This window comes from Mercurialis annua, linkage group LG6 (assembly GCF_937616625.2).
Source record: "Mercurialis annua linkage group LG6, ddMerAnnu1.2, whole genome shotgun sequence".
NCBI lineage: Eukaryota > Viridiplantae > Streptophyta > Magnoliopsida > Malpighiales > Euphorbiaceae > Mercurialis > Mercurialis annua.
In genome coordinates, this window is record NC_065575.1 from 7,651,841 (window position 1) to 7,674,092 (window position 22,252).

The window sequence follows — 22,252 nt, forward strand, 5'->3', positions numbered from 1 at the left end:
TTTTCTTTTACGGCACTGATGTGAAAAGTATCTTTAATCAGAGTGTTTATCATATACATTGATTGTGTTATGTCAATATTTACAACAAACCAATAAAAATTTGTAATATGAATTTTTTTAGTTATTATTTAATTTTTTATTAATTCTTTTACATAGCTAACAGACCATTAATTTGTTACACAAATGATATGACGTACGGTTGCATGCAATGATTTTTACTTTAATTAACACAAACCATTATATGTAAGTTCCTTTTTTTGCTTTATTATGCCGTTTCTTAATTCTTAAATTTGGCAATTAGGCATAAAGTAAAATGAAATTGTACTTATTTTATATATAAGTCCATAATATTATATACCATTACGTTATAAATAATATAATAACTTAAACTTTTAGATTAATGCTATGCCTATTACATGGAGTATTATCCAAGCATGCATTTGACAGCCACTAAACAATAATTTTTTTTAGCATTTTTGCTTATATTTATTGGTCTACAATAATTTGAACAAATATTTGATGTATCTTTTTAAGACTGTGTGTGGAGTCTATAGCACCCCAGCATAGACATTGGATTGGGAGAAATAATAGTATAAAAGCTGTGTAATTAGTGCAGGTTCATCCTGTTTCAGGGGTCCTCTGTTTTTTGTGCATTTCTTGCTTAAGCAGAGGATTTGGTGTTTCGTTTTTTGATGAATATTTGGTGTTTCTTTACTTGACCCTTTTTCATGGGTAAGATATGTTACAATTTCCATACCTAATGATGACGTCATAATTATTTTTAATTATACTAAAAGTCAATGGATGCAGAGATTCAAAATGTTAATGCTTTTAAAAAACTAAAAAAAATATATGTATCAATTTTGAACATATATAGGAAAAAGAAAGACGTTTTTAACCACTAAACTTTAGCATTCTATTCCTGAGAGATTCTTATATAAACTCAGTTTACCACATCATTTATGAACTAACCTATCACATTATGACGCGTTATTAAAATAGTGGCACTATCGTAATATTATTTGTTATTTTTTTACACTTTTGAATAGTAATATTACGATAGTGTCATTATTTTTGTGACGCGTTATAATGTGATAGGTTTGGTCCATAAATAACGTGGTGGACTGAGTCTATCTAAGAATTTCTCTTTATTCCTGTACCTTTTAAACTAATTATGTGTTATAATGGATCTTTTAACTTTTTTTTTTCTATTTCAATCTTTAATTTCAATTTTTTTCTAATCTGATTTTTTTTATCTAGCATGGTAAAAATACGTGTTAGTGTTTTCAAACACTTGAAACATGTAAAGGATAACTAAGTCATACTATTTTATTCTATTTAATCATTGAACTATATTATTTTATTCTATTTAACCCTTTAACTATTTTTTTCTATTATGAATTTAAATTTTTAATTTTTACCCATTTAACCTCCTCGAAAATACAATGATTTAATTTTCAACCATAAGCATATAAATTAATTTATGTACGATGACATATATATTTATTTTAATTTTTAATAATATTTTCGTAAATGTTGACAACAGTAGAAATTAGAAAGAAAATGATAGAATAAAATAAAAAAAGTATTTAAAATAAATCAAATAATTACATGATATTACTTCTTGTAAATGTACATATTTATTTTATATTTCAAAAATGATAAAACAAGTTTGTCTATTTTTTAGCGATATTTATAAAATACATAAATTTATTATATTCTGATGATATTTAATGAATGCTTAATTATTTAAAAAAAATTATAATTTTTTGTAGGTTTCAAAAATTTAACTCAAGCTTCTAATTTTAGAAATTTTAAAATACCAACTTTTAATGTTTTGCAATTTCAAACTTTTCAAATCAATTATGAATACTTCAAGTTTGCGATTAAATTGTAAAACACATTAAAGTTCATGGAGATCCAAATTTTAAAATTTAATCCAAATTTTAAAATTTAATCCAAAGTTATAAAGTTGAAAAAGCTAAATTATCAATAAAGGATCAATTCACCTCCTGAATACATAAAATATTTAAAAAGTCATTTTCGAAGATTTTAGTACAAACGAATTTCCAAATTTGGCAAAAAACGATCACATCGCACCTCTCCCAGAGAATGAAACACATTTTCCGATTTTGAATGGTAAAATGTTCAAAATATTACGAGTATTTTTCCCATTTTTGATTTGATATTTGATGATTTTTAAATTTCAATTTTACCCCTTACATTTTAAATCTTCATAAATCAATTTATTTTTTAAATAAAAATTGAAAAACTCTTTTTGAAATTTTTACTTTCCGTATGATTTAAGTGGTAATATGCCCCCTCAACTTATAAGCAATGGGCAATTAACGCATAAATTAACTTTGTGGACAAATCAGTACACGAATTTGGTGATTATGGGCAATTTGCCCCATTTTGGCAATTTTCCCCTTTAATTTGTGAGATCCTAAATTGGCAATTTGCCCCCTTAACTTATAAGTTAGTTTGCCAAAGTGGGCTAATTGCCATAATCACTAAATTTATGTATTGATTTGCCAACAAAGTTAATTTGTGTGTTAATTGCCCATTGCTTACAAGTTGTAGGGGCAAATTGCTATTTAAGTCCATTTCGTATTAACTGTTGGAGCCACCGCCGCCATCGAGACCCATAGCCGCCACCCACCAGACACCAACTATTGCCTCCTTTTCAAGCGCGAGAAGGAGCACAGATCGCTCCTTCTCACGCCCGAGTTCTTAATTTTGTATTGATTTTTATTTTTTTAATTATTTTATATATTTATATACACAATTAAAATTATAATATTAAAGAATAACTAATAAGAGATACAATAAAAAAAACTTAAATCTTAACATATCTAAGATTTTAAAATGATTTACAAGCATTTTTAGACATCCTAATATGTAAATGAAAAGAGTAATAGTAAAAGAATTTGTTTTTCATTGTTTTTGACATAAATAATATTTGCTTAAAATTTTCATGCTTCTTAACTAGTCTGTTTATTTATATGGGTTAATTACATATATAATCACTATCTTTACACAAATTTTGACAAATAACACGACCTTGAAAACGTGTCAATTCAGGACATTTTTTATTTTTTTTTTCAAAAACAACCACATTTTTAGATAAAATTTTACTGACTTGGATACCCGATATGAGTGCCGCGCGTCATGCCACATCAGCAAAAATGGCACTAAAAACGTCCCCGTGTTGTTTAAAAAAATAAAATAAAAGGTGGTGCCTTAAATTACCACGTTTTAAAGGTCTTCTTATTTTTGTAATTTCATGTAAAAATAATAATTTTATATGTAATTAACTCTGTTTATATTTATATTTCCACTTTTAATTCTGAAACGTATTTATAGAAAATACTAATTTTATTTTAAAGCTTTTGTGTTTCATATGCTAAAAAATAAGATTTTTCTATTTATATTGTATATATAATGCATATATCTTAAGTAAATATTTAGAAAGAAATAAAAATGGCCAAACAAAATGTTTTGGAAAAAATATACCCTTTAATTATAATAATGCATATAATTACAAATTCCAAGTAATTCAGGACTATATTGCACAAAAAAAGTTCAATCTTACATTTGGACATTTTATTTTCACTCTAGAAAACACTTCTAAATTTTCGAAACTTCATCGTTCAATTGTTTCGCCGTTCAATACCCGTCTCAATATTTTCTTTCGACATTCTTGTTTCCGTATTACTTAATCCGAGGATAATGCAAGTATACCTTAAATTTCCTACATTTCTAACCATAATCAAGCCTATTCAAAACAATTTTCACTATTTTTCCCTAGTTAAATCTACCCTTCCAATTAGGGTAGAATGAAAAATTCATGATCAAAATGAGAAGATATTCAATTAAATCATTGGTTTCTATTTATAGACAACTTGTGGGCTGAACAACGCCAGAAGCAGATCCATCAGCATTAATACATGATGCTTCAGCTGGCTGATTATTGTAAGTAAGCTTTAGGTCTTGTAATTTTATTCCACTGCATGGATATTTCTTACTGCAGCTAAATTTTACCGCAACTTCTGTTGCTGATGATCCATGTATGTCTAGGTATGTCACATCACTAATTTTTACCCCAGAAACCTGTTCAAAAAATAAAGTATAATTCAGTTTAATATATAATTAACATTACTTTTTTTTAAAGTAAATTAGCTTCATTTTTGGAACTCAAATTAAAAGATATTAATATAGGGAAGAAAATAGAAATTAAAGCTAACCTGGCCAGGGCAATTCTTTTCATCAGGGCAGTAATTTTGGTCAATTACAATTGGATTCTCAACATTATTCATGACAACATGCTGAAATTTAATATTTCTTGCAAATCCATTACTGGCTCTTCCCCAAGTCTTGATTCTGACTCCATTTTGTGTACCCGTAAATGTCGAACTTATGACTGTCACATTTTGTACACCATTTTCTTGAACATCCTTACCTAAACTTCCAATGCTGTCACACATTTGATACTACTTTAATATACATATCCATATCACTATCAAAAAAGGCATTTATTAAATATTAAATTGCGCAAAGGGTTAATTCGGTCCTTCAACTTGCGACTTAGGATCAAATAATTCGGTTTTAATTATTTGAATAAATTAAGGACAATACTCTCTATATTTGAGTCAATTAAGAAATAAATTATACAAAATGAACAAGTTCATGAATTGTAATGACTCAATTTTGTCCATTGACCTAAAAATAAAGAATTTTGTCTTTGATTGATTAAAAAATTGAGTATTGTCCTTAATGGATCAAAATAGCTAAGAATGGGTTATTTAATTGAATAATAAGTTCAGGGATCAAATTGACCCTTTATTTATATTTAATATATTTGGTCATTTATTTTATCACCTTATTCCATGGCCTGGACCGCACGCGACATTTTCGATCCATAAACTTGATGTTCCGGGACCAATTGATACACAATCATCTCCTGTTCCGATTTTGGAATTGAGGATTGTGACGCCGGTTGACGCTTCGACGTGAATGCCGTCGGTATTTGGGCTATTTCCGGCGGCTGTGATTTTTAAACTTTGAACTTTGACGTTTTGGCATTCGTTGATGACGATGTGGAATAATTGGCTATTTAGTGATGCTAATCCTTTGATTATAATGTTGTTTGAATTTGTGAATTCAAGTGACTGCACATGTTACAGGAATAATTTTCAGAATATTTGTAAATGCAGACTGTTAATAATTAAAATTGACTCCATACTTATTTGCACATGGGCTACCCTTTACACGTTCTTAAATGTTAAAAAAATGGATAATTAAATTCTTTGGATATTACTTTTCTTATGGAAGGAATCTGAATTTTGGGTTTAAAATGATTATTTTATCTGTTGATATCAAGTGCTATTATGTCTAAATTTTAAAGTATGTCATGTTTAAAACAGAGTAATAATCAAAATAAGTGAAGATTATTCCTACATCTAATTCTTATGAATTTCATTCACACGAAGATTCCTATAATGAATCCGAAAATATAAGACTAATGGCGGAAAAAACTTAAATTTTTACGACTTGTTATAATCTAAAAGTCAAACTATTTTATGTTGGAAAAACACTAATGCAGCTGGCAAAATCAGTATATATTTTAGTGTACGTGTAAAATAATTTGGTATTTCGATTTGTCCAAATTTAAAAGTTGTGATTAATTTTATTAGTTACAAATATAGTTCGAATCGTAATTACAAAACACGTTAAAGTTTGCAGTTTAAGATTCATTTAATCCTAATTATGATCTACAAAATATAAAAATATAAATGAGTTAAAGTTCAATTAGGCTCACGATCTAGTCGAAGTGAACTTTGTAATGTTCAAACTCGACTCAGCAATTGAGTGTAGCTCAAATCCAGCTCGACTCTTCAAATATCTAGTCAATGTTAAATATTTTTCGAATTTATTAGTAACATCTCGAGACTCGAGAGTTGGTTCAACTCGGTTACGATCTTATGGACCTTAACAATTACATGAGAGAACTTACCGTTGCACCATAAGGACAACTCTTGCCGGAAGACTTACAAGACCACAATCCAGTGCCTTGACCATCAAGTGTACCACCAGAAATAGTAACTCCATTAACATGTTCAAAGATTATCCAATTCTTTAAACTTCCGATCACCTTATAATTCGAAGGAGCCACAAGAGTTCCTCTTATACTAAACCCGATACCATTATTTTTACAAGGACCTTGAAATGCAATTTTGTTGAGATAAAATCTCCCATTAGGAACATTAATGGTGACGGATTTTGTAGAAGCGCACGCTTGTGTCCAGGCAGTAAGAAACGCCTTCGTCGAATCCGTTTTTCCATCGGGTTTCGCCCCGAAATTTAGCACATTGTATTGTATGGAAGCCATTGTTGAATATGATGAGAAGATGGAAGCTAAGAGAAGTAGATAAATAATACGGCTCATTGTATGTGCCATTTAGAGGTTAAGAGAGAAGTAAAGAGAGAATTGTGTTTGCTAAAATGCTGAGTAGTGGGATTGGAAGCATTTGAACTAAGTATTTATAGGGATTTTTGTAGTGGGAAAACAAAAAATAAATAAATTAAAAGGTGTTATTGTATTATATGAAACTCTATTTTTGGTAAATTCTTACATTTTTATATATTTGGACAGTTAACTTCATATGATATGATAACATTAGAGCATTGTGTTCACATGATAAGGTGACATAATGGATTTATTTTATATCTTGCCCAACTATTTATTTTTAGGAATACTTTGTTCTTTTCTTATGTTTATTTTGCACATTTGCAATATATGTTTTAGGAAACTCTCATTTAGGTTAAAAAAGACATATTGATGCCAAAAAGATAAATTTTTTGGACTTTTTAAAAATTTAGCCAAACTTTTTAAAAGTTTTAAATCTAGCTCAATTTGACAAATTTGCAAGAAATATATCAATTTTTTTAAAATTGATTTAATTATGCATACAATAACAATTGAACGTGCATATTTGTTAAGAAATTGAAAACAAATATAGATGCCGATTGGAAATGTTACATGGTTCGAATAAATCAATCTTAAAAAATATTATATTAATTTTGAAAAGTTAAATAGATTTTCCAAAAATTGGCTAAATTTAGGATAAATTTACAGCTTTTTAAAGTTTTGGATGTACAAGTTTGGCTAGTATCATTAGGCCAACAACAATTAATTGCATGCATTTCTGTAGTCATAGATTCCCAGAATTTAAGTCATAGTAAATTAAAAAGGCCTATGGCTCCCGTAAAGTTATACTTTGCCTTTATAAATTGAAGGGTCAAATAGTAATAATAGAGTTTGAGTGGGATTAAAATGAAATTTAGGAATAGTTTAGTTCACTAAAAATGACTACTATTAATAATTGCGTAGCTAATATTTAAACTTGGATAATTAGAGATCACGGCAACATGGAAGTGATCGTGACAAGTGGAGTGAAAAACGGAGAAGGAAACGATAGCCTCTGTTGCTGTTATTAGAAAATTAAACAAAAAAAATTATAAATCATGATTTTCGTTCTCTTTTCTTCATTCAATAGCTGTTAGTACTATTTTGTTATAATAACTACATGATCATAAGATAAGTGCACATGACATTAAATTTTAGGCAATAATTCCTTGCTCCAAAAGAAAGAAAAAGGAATAAAACATTATTTATATATTATGTCGATAACATCGTGATAGGAGTAGAATTACTCCTATTTCCAAGGACTTTTTGTACGGTTATTCATGTGTTTAGCGTTGAATTTTATCTCGTTTTGGCCTTTATTTGTTATGTTCAAGTGTTGTAGACGTATGCATGAAATTGAATGTTTTATGAGCTTAATAGAGCAAACGCGGACCTTGTTGACAATTTTACTCGCCAACTCGTAGTAAATTTGGAAGTCGGATATCGATCCCAGGAGGACTAAAAGTTTAAAGTGAGTGAATTATGATTTTGAACTTCAATTCGGAAAGCACACGAAGAGATTTGGTTTCAATTAATACTATGAACTAAACTCAAGCAACTACAATTAACAAATTAAGACAAGCAATAATAAAACGACTAATTGATTGAATGTATAAAAACGATAATTAAAAACGACTAAGGGTTGCTAATTCTGCCAAGCAATTCCTATGTAGATAGGTCGGGTATACGGGTATTGGTTCGGGTCGAGTCATTTTAAAGTATTTAAATCCGCTCTCTCGAGACGGAAGTCGAAGAACCGACAATTGGTTAATAAGTCGAAATCCAACTCACTCTAACGCAATTGAATGTCGACTACACCAATCAATCCGATTAATCCGCAAACTCAAACAACCGCTAAATCCCTAAATCACTCTCGTGAATCTAGGTCTTAAGCTTTAACTAGGTCTATTTAATTAGTTCAACTCTCGCTCTCACTAATCAAACGCTAATCATGGATTAAGAGGCCAACTTAATCTAAGCATTAAGTAACCAATCATCTAGCAATCACAACTAGCAGTCATAACAACCCCTAGACTAGAGATTTAGCCAACCATCACTAATCTAGCATTAACTACTAAGCAATAATCAATAAACACAATAAAATTTAGAGTAATTACCTTAAGCAAGAAGGGAAGCAATATCATAAAATAATGAAAGTAGAAAACCAAAAGCTTGCATTAATAGAGATAAAACCCAAATTACAAAATTTGGAAATTAAATGAAGAACACCAAGAACAATGTTGATGTTTTTGCTAAAAGTAGATAGAAATATAATAACTAAAAGCTAGATAATATTTTGAATCTTACACTAACGATTCATGCCTTAAAATTAAGATAAGGATGTTTTTATAGTACATCTCAAAGATGAAATAAAAAGACACCTAATATAAGAGTGTTTGGCCAAATAAGGAAGCAGGCCTAAATCTTGAGCCTTGAAATTTGAAAGTTGAGAATTAAATTTGTACTGGTCCAGATCGTGACCCTCAGGTCCAGATCGTGATCTTTCTTAGAGCATTCCTCTCGGTACATTTTTCATGTCTGGTCACGATCGTGGCCCTCAAGGTCCAGATCGTGACCTCCTTTAAAAAGGGCTCTTCGCCGCTTTCTTGCTCCAAAACTTTGCCGAATCGAATTCTTTGCCGGTTCTTTCCGCTTTTTGGGCCAAATAGTCTCCATTACGCTCCAATCCTCCTGAAATACATACACATACGATAAGACACCAAAATGCCTCAAAAGACGTGCTACAATGTATCAAAACGTAATGGGAACGACTCTAGATATAGTAGTATTTTACTCCTAAAAGACCTCAGTGAAGAATCGTGAAGCTTTGGTGATTTCGAAGTGATTTCGGAGTAAAAAAGGAGTTGTCGCGTCGCCACAAAGGGGGTAGCGTCGCGCCGGTTGAAGAAAATGAAATCCCTCTTGGCAGAAGAAACACACGACGGAAAAGTGACAACCTCGCGTCGTGCGTTGGAAAATCATGGGTGTCGCGTCGCAACTGGGGGTGTTGCGTCGCGACACCAAGGACTGTTCGAGCTCTATCGCGTACGCGACACCCAAGAAACTTGCACACCGATATTACAATTTTGGCCCTACGAGTTCGCGAGTAAAAGACTGTAGTCCCGAAGCATTCTAGACATTACATATAGTTCGAAATCAGAGACTATCCTATTTTGTTTCAGGTATAAATAGACATTGATTACATCTTGTAAATGGTTCGATTAATTACTGTTTGTTTAGACATAAACCCTATTTTATAGTTTTTAGCTTTTCATCTATTCGTTCTTAGATTGATTTCATTATTGTTTCGTCGATTATTGTTAGTTACATTCGAATAAAGTACGATTGATCTGAATTATATATTTAATATTTATTTTAATCTCAGAATGAATTCCTTTTATATTTCTCTAAGTTTACCTATGATTATGCGTAGTTAAACCCTTCGTTGGGGATTATTAATCGAAATTATGTCCCTCTAATTGAATTGGAATTATGGATTTTTATTCTTGATATGTTTTAATTAATGCTTAACCTAAACTGATCACTTAGCCTATGCCATTTGTTTTAGTTTAGCTCTCGAGAGTAAAATTGGAATACAACAATGTTGAAAATTAACCCAACTTGTAGTAATTCGGAAGTCGGATGTCGATCCCACAGAGACAAGAGGTTTAAAGTGAATGAAATTGACTTTGATTTTCAATTCGGAAAGCAAAGAGTAATTGGATTTTTGATTAATAACAACGGAACTAAAAATTAAGCAATCACTAATTAGACTAAGAAGCAATTACGAATTAAACAACTAATTGATTAAAGGATTAAAAACAATAATTAAAAGCGCCTAAGGGTTGCTAATCATGCCAACGAGATTCCTAGGTAATAGGTCGGGTATACGGGTATTGGTTCGGGTCGAGCCATTCTAAGGTATCTAAATCCGCTCTCTCGAGCCGGAAGTTGAAGAACCGACAATTGATTAATGAGTCGAAATCCAACTCACTCTCGCGCAATTGGATGTCGACTACAACAATCAATCTGATTAATCCGCAAACTCAAACAACCGCTAAATCCCTAAATCACTCTCGCGCATTTAGGTCTTAAGCTTATGCTCAACTAGGTCTATTCGATTAGCTTAACTCTCGCCCTCACTAATCAAACACAAATCATAAATTAAGAAGCTAACTTAATCTTAGCATTAAGATCATTAAACACAACAAAATCCTAACCCATACAACCCTAACCAATCATCTAGCAATCATATATAGCAATCATAAACAACCCCTAGACTAGGGGTTTAGCTACTCATGATTAAAGTTAAAACAACAACTAAGCAAAAGTAAATCAACATAATAAAAGTGAGAAAGTTTACCTCAAATAACAATGAAGAACAATAAGGCATGAACAAGATAATGAAGATTCAATAACTAAGAGAATAATTGCTAGAGTATTAATTGTTGCTACAAAAAGAGGCTTAACCTAAAATGTGACATAAGGTGCCTTTATATAGTAAAGCCCAAAAAGGAAATAAAAAACATCATATTACAAGCTTGTTTGGCCAAAAGTGGAAATGGGCCAAGAGAACACAAGAACCCAAAAGGATCTGAAATGCTGAAATCTGGGGCTTCTCGATCGAGAAGCTTCATTAAAGTCAGCTTCTCGATCGAGAAGCAATAATTCTCGAAAATCTGGAAAATATGGCCTTTCTTCTCGATCGAGAAGCCAAGGCATAATCTGCTTCTCGATCGAGACCATGCAGAAATAAACTTCATTCGATCTTTAATTGCTCTTTCGCTTCAATCCATCTCCCGACTTCCAAATATCATCGATTCTTTGCTCTTTTGGACTCAAAACCCTTCACATACGCTACGTTTATCCTGAAACACTAACACATGTAATAAGCGATATAATCACTTGAAACATGCGATAAAAGTATACAAAGCGATGCAAAAGTGCCTCGTAATATAGGAGTATTTTACTCCTATCAAACAACATAATTAAAAACGTAGGAAATAATTGTGCGAGAGTGAATTAACGAGTGCGTGTTCTTTGGATTCGCTTCATAAACATTTAATTAATTAATAATTAGGTTAATCATTGTGCGAGAGTGAATAATTAATCTTCTACCAGTTAGTTCTATGCTTTTTCATGTAATTGCTCGAGAGAGAATTTTAGGTGTTTTCGATTAATCCGAAGCATATCATAACAGTATAATCCATAACCCGAATCAAGTAAACAGCATAATGAAGATTAATGATTCCTGCTTTTTTCATTATTGTTAAAACTTCACTTTAATTACAACTTTTACTTCAGTTAAATTTACATTGGTTAAATTTTGTCTCTAGTTAACTTAAACAAAATAAAAATATCTTATTAACTATCCAAATCGAGACTCCTAACTGCTTGTATTCAGAAGCTTTCTCTGTGGGTACGATATATGGACTTTGCAGTCTGTATTACAAGTTGGCATACGTGCGCTTGCATATTTTTACCGACACAGCACGTTGTGTTGGTAAAATTAAATAATTAAATAATATTATTTCATAATTATGTTTTAATTGAAATTTCAATTGGGTACTATTATTTTATGTTTTTAGCTTTATTCAATTTAATATTTGAATTAGTTGGTAAAAGATGAATATTTAATTTAGTTTTAATTAGTTAATTAGGTTCATACATGTCCTGTGCGGCGAAGCGCTTGCTTTTTTCACGTCGATGGCGTCATTCCTCTGTCCTTGACCTTGGCTTATCCCTTTTCCTTTCTTTCGACTCCTTGCTTTTTGCTTCCTTTCCTCTTATAGCTCTTCGCCCTTCGGCTAGCTCGAAATACTTTTGCGCTATTTTCACTAGGTTTGTGAAATTCGTGGGTTTGTTGACTAGCAGTTTGTCCACCAACTTCCCGAATCGTGTTCCCTCTCTTAGAACTTCGATGGCCATGTTGATAGGAGTATTTTACTCCTATATTTAGGGTCGATTTTAGTCGGTTTTCATTATGTGTAGTATTGTTTTTATACATTATTTGGCGTTTTTACGTTTAATAGTGTTTGTTAGTGTTTCAGTGAAAATTAGGTGAAAACCGACTATTTGGGGCAAAATTATGGTGGATTGCGTGTACGAGTAAAAAGCGTAGCTTGCGGACGAAGGAATTGAAGTTCATGAACGAGATTGAGGAAAAAAGGATAGTTCCGTTCGAAAAAAGATGATTCCCGAACGGAACAAACCATTCACGTTCGAAAAAACTGTAGACCGAAAGCTTTGATATCAGATTCCTTCTTGAGTCCCGAACGGAACAAGGCTTTTCCGTTCGGGACTCATGCTCACTCTGCATGTTTTCCGTTCGGGACTCATCTTTTTTCGAACGGAACTATCCTTTTTTCCTCAATCTCGTTCGTGAACTTCAATTCCTTCGTCCGCAAGCTACGCTTTTTACTCGTACACGCAATCCACCATAATTTTGCCCCAAATAGTCGGTTTTCACCTAATTTTCACTGAAACACTAACAAACACTATTAAACGTAAAAACGCCAAATAATGTATAAAAACAATACTACACATAATGAAAACCGACTAAAATCGACCCTAAATATAGGAGTAAAATACTCCTATCAAACCTCCTCACACTTAACCTTTGCTTGTCCTCAAGCAAGAAATAAATCTTACTCTAAAAAATATGTTAGAAATCCTTAGCATATAACTTAACAATAAATCAATCAAAGAAATCCCCAACCCTATGAATAATATGAAAAACAACCTTCTAAAACCGACAACTAAATAATGATGCAATCGAATAACAATAATAATTTTATGACATAATTCAATATAACAACGGTTACTAACTCATTAGTACAAGGTCAAATTGAATCACACTTCAAGCCTCACTATCACTTGCGGGACATGGAAAATAATCAATTTCTCACTTAGGCAAATCATAGCACAATTCAATAAAAACTAAGCTAATGGCATCAATATTTCAACAAGTAGGGTATATAACAAAGAAAGCTCACAATTGAAAACATGAATACTCACCATAAGCTTGCTCATAGTCCCGGACTCCGCTACTTGATTTGGTAATCAACAAAAATCATATGGTCTTTTATGGGTTGTAATGTGGCTAAGGTAAAGGGTAGATAAAAAGGTTAAACAAAGGCTAATTATCAACTTAATATACTATTTATTACTACTATTAACTTCTAGGTTGATCTAACTCCGGTTTTGCGTTTATGTGAACTTATAACTTTCTTTTATTTTTGAATTTACGCTCTACTCATTGCTTTTTGCAATCTCAGAATTTTTCTCTTTTTGAAGCTTTTTGCTTGCAAATTTCTATCTTTTTTTTTTCTTTTTCAATCTTTTTCAAGGCGCAATCTTAATCTTTTAAGCACAATGTAGTTCACTTTTCTCTTTTCACTAATCTCGAGTTATTAATCACCTATATTCATCATAGTCATAACAAATAATATATAAAGTCGATAAGGTAAACAAAAGAGGTAAAGCATAGAACGGTAAAGGGTAAAATACGGTAAAAAAAACAATAAAAAGGTTTAAGGCTCAAATTGGTGTAATCTAGGGAATAAAGGGTAGTCTATTTAAGTGGTCTAAAAGAAAGGTTATACCTAATTGCCATAATCATCTAATTGTTGAAAACTCAATCGTGTAACTTTAAACGGACACCGAGCAAGTTCTAGGAATAAAACATGAAATCAATACTCACAACAAGGAAATTAAGCTCAAAACTCTCAAAAGTGTGTAGTGTTATGCCATAAACTTAATTCCTACAAAAATTATGCTACTTATGCCAAAAGTTTAAAAACGACTATACAAATAAACAATCGACATGTCATGAATCCGCATCAAGTTATTCAATTATGTTTCAACGATTTGAACAAGTCTAAATTTTGAATTCACCCTTATTTCATCGGATTATGTCAACGAATTATTAAGTCATTAAGCAAGCATCGCTTATCAATTGTCGAATTAAGAAAACGCGTTCATACATTCATTGATTCGGGGAAATCTAAGATTGACAAATTAATTAAGATACACACCAAATCAACTAACACTTTCATATTTAAAAGACAACGATTTAAAACGATACAAGACCTTGAAATAAACTAATTTAACACCTAATACAATCTACTAAAAAGAAAATAACAACTTAATAAAAATAAACTAAAACTGAAAATAAAGATAAATCACCGAAAAATAACCCAAACGAAAAATAAATTTTTCTTCCCCCCTCCTCACACTATTTCTAGCTATGTCCCCAAAGCTAAGAAATAAGAAATAAAAATAGAAAAAATTGGAAAGAGTTTGGGTTTAGAAAAACAAATCTCGCTCTAGTCAAAGGCCGGTGGATCCGGTGATGGTTCCGGTGATGGATAACGCTCTCCGCCGGCGGCATTAAAATAACCCCGAAGAAAATCCTCTTGCCGATTAAGTCGTGCTCGCATTCGATCTTGCCTCCATTGTAGTTGTGCAAGACCAACATGTTGTTCACGTCGGATATCTTCAAGTAATTTTTGGTTAGTTTCCCAACCAACCCGGTTTTGCTCCCATCCGGTCCGGTTTTGCTCAACCAACTCAGAAAACCGTTGGTCAAACCCGGAAACATGAGCCGCTTCTCCGGCTTGAGAAGTTCCCGCGGGTTCCTTCCCCGCTCTTCTTCCTTCTCCTCCTTCTCCTTCCCTTGCTACCTCTTCTCGTCGTGTTCGTGCCACCAATCGTACCCTTCTATTGTAGGGAATAACTCTCCCCTTCTTCACAAACCCGGCAACATCCAAATGGTTAATATTAAGAGACCGTGCTAGAATGGTCTCAAAAGTCGCCAAAGTAGACGCCGTAGGCATACAATTGTATTTTTCCGCCAAAGCACGAATAATGAAACCATAGCCAATCTTGGATAATTCGGATGGAACTTCCCTCAATCGCTTCAAAAGACGATACGCCGTGTTGACTTGGTATGCTTCTATCTCCGGATGCAAAATAGCATTCAAAGCTAAAAGATCACTCTTGGCCACCTTCGTATATTCACCACGCCCGCCAAACGAGTGCCCAAACCACTTCACAAACACCACAATAGCGATGTCTTTGATTTCATTAATTTTGGACCCCCTTGTCCGATAATCATCACGATCCGTCAATTCCCTCCATATCTCCACTTGATCAAAATTTTGATCCCAATCTATCAACCCCGTTCCCCTCATTCCAAACATTTCCACCAAATCTTCAACACTAAGTGTGTGGCTAGTGTTGTTGATGCGGAAAGAAATAGATGAAGGAGAACCGCTAACCGGTTTGAGAGTAGAGAAGAATTCACGAGTAAGTTCATCGTAAGAGTGATGACTAACCTTTGCCAATGCCGATAACCCCAAAATATCCAAATAACGCTCCACCTCATCCTTGATGCCAAGGCTCTCCATATCATCAAAATCGATTTGGAATGGAATTACCATTTCCCTTTCTTTGATACTCAAATATAAATCACCTTCCTCCTCCGTATGGATTTGGAAAGGTGCGTTATAGCGAGTAGTCAATATTGCCGAGGTGTTAACCCGAGATGAGGATGGAGCGGTTGATTTAGTACGTACCCTTCCCACGGCCGGTAAGGGTGGATTCGCCGCTTCTTGATTTCTCGTGCTTGAACGACGGATTGGTTGATTTTCGGCATTCTTGCTTCGCACCATGATTGCGGAATGAGAGTATTTCTAATAAATTTGGAGAATAACAAAAGAAGAATATTAGAAGAAGAATATGTGTGAAATAGAAAGTAGAAAAATGCAAGGTATTTATAGGAAAAATAAATCAAATCTCAAGATTTCCCTCCACTAATTTCAAACTCTCCATTTAATAACTTGAAATTGATTTAACGGTTTAGATCGAAGCCATGTAATCAATCCAAGTGAAATTGAAACACTAATGAATGGTTCGGATTTGCCAAATCATCAATCCAAGTGAAAAATTCAAATTTTTACAAAGCACAAATCTCAAAGAAACACAAGTTTCAAAAGAAACACAAATCTCAAAAGAAACACAAGTCCCAAGAAATCTACTACACTTTAATTCAAAATTCAAAATTCAAATTTTTCAAAATTTTTGATGCTTCCCGAACGGGAATAATTTAATCCCGAACGGGATTAGGCTTAATTCTTGTCCCGTTCGAAACAAGGCAAAATTTCCTTGTTTCCCGAACGGAACTATGGCTTCCCGAACGGGACAAAGGCAAATTTTGCCTAGTCCCGAACGGAATTACCCTTTCCCGTTCGGAAAAGTTAGAAGCCGAGGGCTCTTTCTCGAACGGGAATAGTGTGTCTCGTACGGGACAAAGGCAAAATTTGCCTAGTCCCGAACGGAATTACCCTTTCCCGTTCGAAAAAATTGAGGGCTGAGGGCTGCTTCCCGAACGGGAATAGCCTTTCCCGAACGGGACAAAGGCAAAATTTGCCTTTTTTCGAACGGGAAAGGTTTTTCACGAACGAAAACCTCCTGAAATATTGTATATACCTGCATAAACACACAAAAACACACCCCGGAATTAAACGGAAATAAATAAACAAATTAAAAATTAAATACGCATAAAAGGAAAATAAAATAAATAAAACAAAACACGTAACCTCTCGAGATTGCCTCTCGAGTGCGCATTATTTTTGGTCAAAAGCTAGACCGTGGCCCGGAATTTATGTAGGAGTGGTGAACGTGATTTGTTCCACTACTTGATCCGTCAAAGGTCCAAGATACGGCTTGCACCGTTGTCCATTTACTTTGAAGATTTCACCACTAGAATTCTCCAATTCCAAAGCTCCATGACTTGCCACCGTTCGAATTTTGAAAGGACCGCTCCAACGGGATTTTAATTTCCCGGGAAATAATTTGAGGCGTGAGTTGTAGAGCAAGACAAAAGAGCCCTCCACAAACGTTTTAGGCACGATATGAGCGTCATGCCATCGTTTCGTCTTTTCTTTGTAAAGCTTGGCGTTTTCATAGGCATTTAACCGAAATTCGTCCAACTCATTGAGTTGAAGCATACGTTTCTCCCCCGCCGCTTTAAGGTCAAAATTGAGCTTTTTAATGGCCCAATACGCTCTATGTTCAAGTTCCACCGGAAGATGGCATGCTTTCCCAAAAACAATACGATATGGAGACATTCCGAGGGGCGTTTTAAAAGCCGTACGATATGCCCATAATGCATCATCTAGTTTCAGTGACCAATCTTTCCTTGTGTTATTAACCGTTTTCTCTAGAATTCTCTTTAGCTCACGGTTAGAAACTTCAACTTGCCCGCTTGTTTGAGGATGGTACGGAGTAGCGACCCGATGATAGACTTTATATTTCCGCATCAAGGCATCGAATTGCCTATTGCAAAAGTGAGATCCACCGTCGCTTATTATTGCTCTAGGAGTCCCGTCGATTCATCAAACGTTTGAGAAAATCCAACACTACTTTGGCATCGTTAGTGGGTAATGCTTCCGCCTCTACCCATTTTGAAACGTAATCTACGCACACCAATATGTATTGCTTTCCAAACGACATAGGAAAAGGACCCATGAAGTCTATTCCCCACACATCGAAAAGTTCCACCTCTTGGATGTTGGTAAGCGGCATTTCATCTCTCTTAGATATGTTCCCCACTCTTTGGCATCGATCGCAATGACTAACAAAGTCTTTTGCATCACGAAATAGCGTAGGCCAAAAGAATCCGCACTCTAGCACACGAGCGGCGGTCCTTGATGTACCATAGTGACCCGCATAATCCGAGGAATGGCATTGACTAAGTATAGGCATCATCTCTTGTAGTGGTACACATCTCCTCAAAATCCCATCTCCACACACCTTGAAGAGGTACGGTTCCTCCCATAGAAACCGTTTAGCATCGCTCAAGAACTTCTTCCTTTGGTGGTAAGTCAAATCCGGTGGCATTATTTCGGAAGATAGATAGTTTGCGATATCCGCATACCATGGCGTTTCCACTTCCGAAAGTACCATCAACATCTCATCCGGAAACGTTTCATTAATCTCTACGCCACTTATAATTGGTTCCGGAATCTCTAACCTTGACAAGTGATCGGCGACGACGTTCTCCGTTCCTTTCTTGTCGCGAATTTCGATGTCAAGCTCTTGCATAAGAAGCACCCATCGGATTAGTCTCGGTTTAGCATCTTTCTTTGCAAAAAGGTATCGAAGGGCCGCATGGTCCGTATAGATGATAACCTTAGAGCAAAGTAAGTACGACCGAAATTTATCCAATGCGAACACCACCGCAAGCATCTCTTTTTCGGTGGTGGTGTAATTGAGTTGAGCACCCGCCAATGTTCGGCTCGCATAGTATATCACGCGAAGCTTTTTCTCCCTCCGTTGCCCCAATACGCACCCAAGTGCTATATCACTTGCATCACACATGAGTTCGAAAGGAAGAGTCCAATCGGGTGATGAGATAATTGGGGCCGAGATAAGGGCTTCCTTCAACCTAGAAAAAGCAACAAGGCAATCATTAGTAAATTCATAAGGAATATCTTTATAAGCAAATTAGTTAAAGGACGAGCAATGGAAGAAAATTTTTTGATGAATCGTCGATAAATCCCGGCGTGCCCTAAGAAGGCACGAACTCCCTTTACGGTAGTTGGTGGTGGTAATTTCTCGATGATTTCCGTTTTTGCTCTATCTACTTCAATGCCGTCCTTGGAGATTTTATGTCCCAAGACAATTCCTTCCTCTACCATGAAATGGCACTTCTCCCAATTCAATACTAGATTGGTCTCCTCACACCGGGCCAACACTCGTTCAAGATTATTTAAGCATATCTCAAAAGAGTCCCCGAATACCGAAAAATCATCCATGAAGACCTCCATAATATCTTCAATCATATCGGCGAAGATGGAAGTCATACATCGTTGAAATGTTGCCGGTGCATTACAAAGACCAAATGGCATTCTCCGATAAGCAAACGTTCCATAAGGACATGTGAAAGTTGTTTTCTCTTGGTCATCCGGGAAGATAAGAATTTGATTGTACCCGGAATATCCATCGAGAAAACAATAATAAGCGTGGCCCGCTACCCGCTCCAACATTTGATCGATAAATGGTAACGGAAAATGGTCCTTCCTCGTCTCCGTATTCAACTTGCGGTAGTCAATACAAACACGCCATCCCGTTACCGTCCTAATGGAAATTTGCTCACCCTTCTCGTTCTCAATCACCGTCATCCCCCCTTTCTTTGGAACGCATTGGATGGGACTAACCCACGCACTATCGGATATGGGGTATATAATTCCGGCGTCGAGAAGTTTTACTATCTCCTTGTGCACGACCTCCTTCATATTTGGATTCAAACGCCGTTGTCTTTGAGCCGATGCTCTTGACTCATTTTCTAGGTGGATCTTGTGCATGACCACCGAGGGACTAATTCCTCGGATGTCCGAAATTTGCCAACCGATCGCCAATATATGTTGCTTCACCACTTTGACAACTCTCGCTTCTTGTGTTTCCGACAAGTTGTTTGAGATGATGATGGGAAGAGTCATCTTGTCGCCCAAAAACGCATACCGTAAGTGAGATGGTAACGTTTTAAACTCAACCTTTGGTGGAGAGATAGAAGAAGGTGGTGTCACGCTCTCTCTTCTAATCAAATTTTCGGCTTTCGGCTCATCTTCTTTGGAATATTCTTCCCCGGAAGTTGCTTGTGTCTCCTCGGAATGGAATATGACTTTTGAAACCGGGAAAAGTTCTTCCACGAATTCATCAATCATATCCAATTTCATGCATTCCACCTCCTCAAAAGTGTTGCGCATAATCCTTTTCATATCAAACTCTACTTTGTCATCATCGATACGCAAAGTGAGTCGTCCGGCGTGCACATCTATCAATGCCCTCCCCGTGTTCATGAAAGGGCGCCCAAGAATCATAGGGCATGTTTTATCCGCCGCATAGTCAAGTACGACAAAATCCACCGGAAAGATGAATTTGTCTACTTTGACTAGAACATCTTCTACCACTCCGTATGGCTTTTTGAGGGAGTGGTCCGCCAATTGAAGCATCATTGATGTTTGCTTCAAAGTTTGATCACCAAAAATATCCCTGAAAAGAAACAAAGGCATTAGATTGATACTTGCCCCTAAATCACATAGACAATTAATTGAATTTAAATCGCCTATTTTGCATGGAATTGTAAAACTCCCTGGGTCCTTAAGCTTGGTGGGCAAGTCACTAAGGATGAGTGAGCTACAATTTTCCGTTAGGGAAATTGTGCCTTTGTCGTCCCAACTCCTTTTCTTCGTTATGATTTCTTTGAGGAACTTCGCGTATTGAGGCATCTCACGCAAAGCATCCGCAAAGCTTATATTGATTTGGAGTTTCTTGAAAATTTCTAGAAATTTATGGAATTTTTGGTTATCCGGCGTCTTCTTCAATCGTCCCGGGAAGGGGACCTTTGGCACAAATGGAGGAGGAGGTGGCGGTTTTACATATGGAAGTTCGGTTACTTCCTCCTCATTTGTTCCCGTTGTTAGATCGATCGCTTTCTCTTTACTTGCATGTGGATCATCAAGTTCTTTCCCGCTTCGGAGTTCAATGGCTTTTACTTGCTCCCTTGGATTTGACTCCGTTGTAGACGGTAAACCCCCTTGAGCTCTATTTTGAAGCGAGATGGCAAGTTGAGAAATTTGAGTCTCGAGATGGTGATTGACGGAAGCTTGGTTCTTAAAACCGGTTCTAACTTCCTCAATAAGCTTGTCAATCTTGCTCCCCTCATCCGTATTCCGATTTTGAAAACCGGGTGGGGGTTGTGGTCGGTAGTTGTTGAAGTTGCCTTGGTTTTGTGGACCACGGTTTCCTCCTTGAAAATTTGCTCCTCCCATATTTGGGTTGGCATTGGCTTGACCCGCATTTTCCCTCCACGAAAAATTAGGATGATTCCTCCACCCCGGATTATAGGTGTTGGAATATGGGTCATTGCCTTGCCTTTGCCCATTGACATAGTTGACTTGCTCATTTGAGTTTTGATGTAGGACGGGGCAATCCATTCCCGAATGATCGTGCCCATCACAAGTCTCGCAACCCATTTGAACTACCGCAAGTTGAGCATTCCTTTGATTTGCTTGTTGTTTGTACATCTCGAGTTGTGCTAGAAGTGTCGCATTCTTCGCTTTCATTGCTTCAAATTCTTGGGTTTGCTCGAGGGTCATGATACCCTTTTGAGGTGGTTGCCTTAACCGCTCGGTTGACCAAGAACAACTATTTGTAGCGAGTTCCTCTAGCAAGTTATTGGCCTCATCATAAGTTTTCTTCATAAGTGATCCTCCCGATGCCGCATCAATTGTTGCCCGTGTAGCCTCATTGGTACCATTGTAGAAAATAGAGACAAGATGCTCCCTTCCTAGATGATGATGCGGACAATTTCTTTGAAGCTCTTTGAAACGTTCCCAAGCTTGGTATAGAGATTCACCATGTAATTGGAGAAAATCTATAATTTCCTTGGTCATCCTCGCGGTCTTACCCATAGAGAAATACTTATTGAGAAAAGCTTGTGCCAATTGCTTCCATGTTGTGATTGAGGTGCTTGGAAGTGATTGAATCCAATTCCTCGCCTTATCCCTTAAAGAGAAAGGGAAAAGACGAAGCTTGATTTGATCCTCCGTCACATTATGGATTTTGAATGTGTTGCATACCTCCGTGAATTTTGAAAGATGGGCGTTTGGATCCTCGCGTTCCAACCCATAAAATTGACAACGACTCTCAAGTAGTTGAATCGTTCCCGGCTTGATTTCAAAATTGTTAGCGAGTATAGGAGGTGCAAAGCATCCA

General features: G+C 35.2%; 1 protein-coding gene and 1 non-coding gene across 2 annotated transcripts; one reads left to right on the forward strand and one right to left on the reverse strand.

Annotated features, from left to right (window-relative positions):
- Window positions 1-3,497: 3,497 nt before the first annotated feature.
- Window positions 3,498-6,525, reverse strand: LOC126686253 (polygalacturonase-like). Its single transcript, XM_050380298.2, has 4 exons — window positions 6,017-6,525; window positions 4,882-5,171; window positions 4,248-4,476; window positions 3,498-4,113 (listed from the first exon to the last, which is right to left on the reverse strand). Exons 1-4 carry the CDS (start codon window positions 6,458-6,460, stop codon window positions 3,895-3,897), a joined length of 1,182 nt encoding a protein of 393 aa, XP_050236255.1. The 5' UTR covers window positions 6,461-6,525; the 3' UTR covers window positions 3,498-3,894.
- Window positions 6,526-21,826: 15,301 nt separating this feature from the next.
- On the forward strand, window positions 21,827-21,933 carry LOC126654182 (small nucleolar RNA R71). The gene has a single exon (XR_007632439.1). It is a non-coding gene; the product is annotated as a small nucleolar RNA R71 (small nucleolar RNA).
- The last annotated feature ends 319 nt before the right edge of the window (window positions 21,934-22,252 follow it).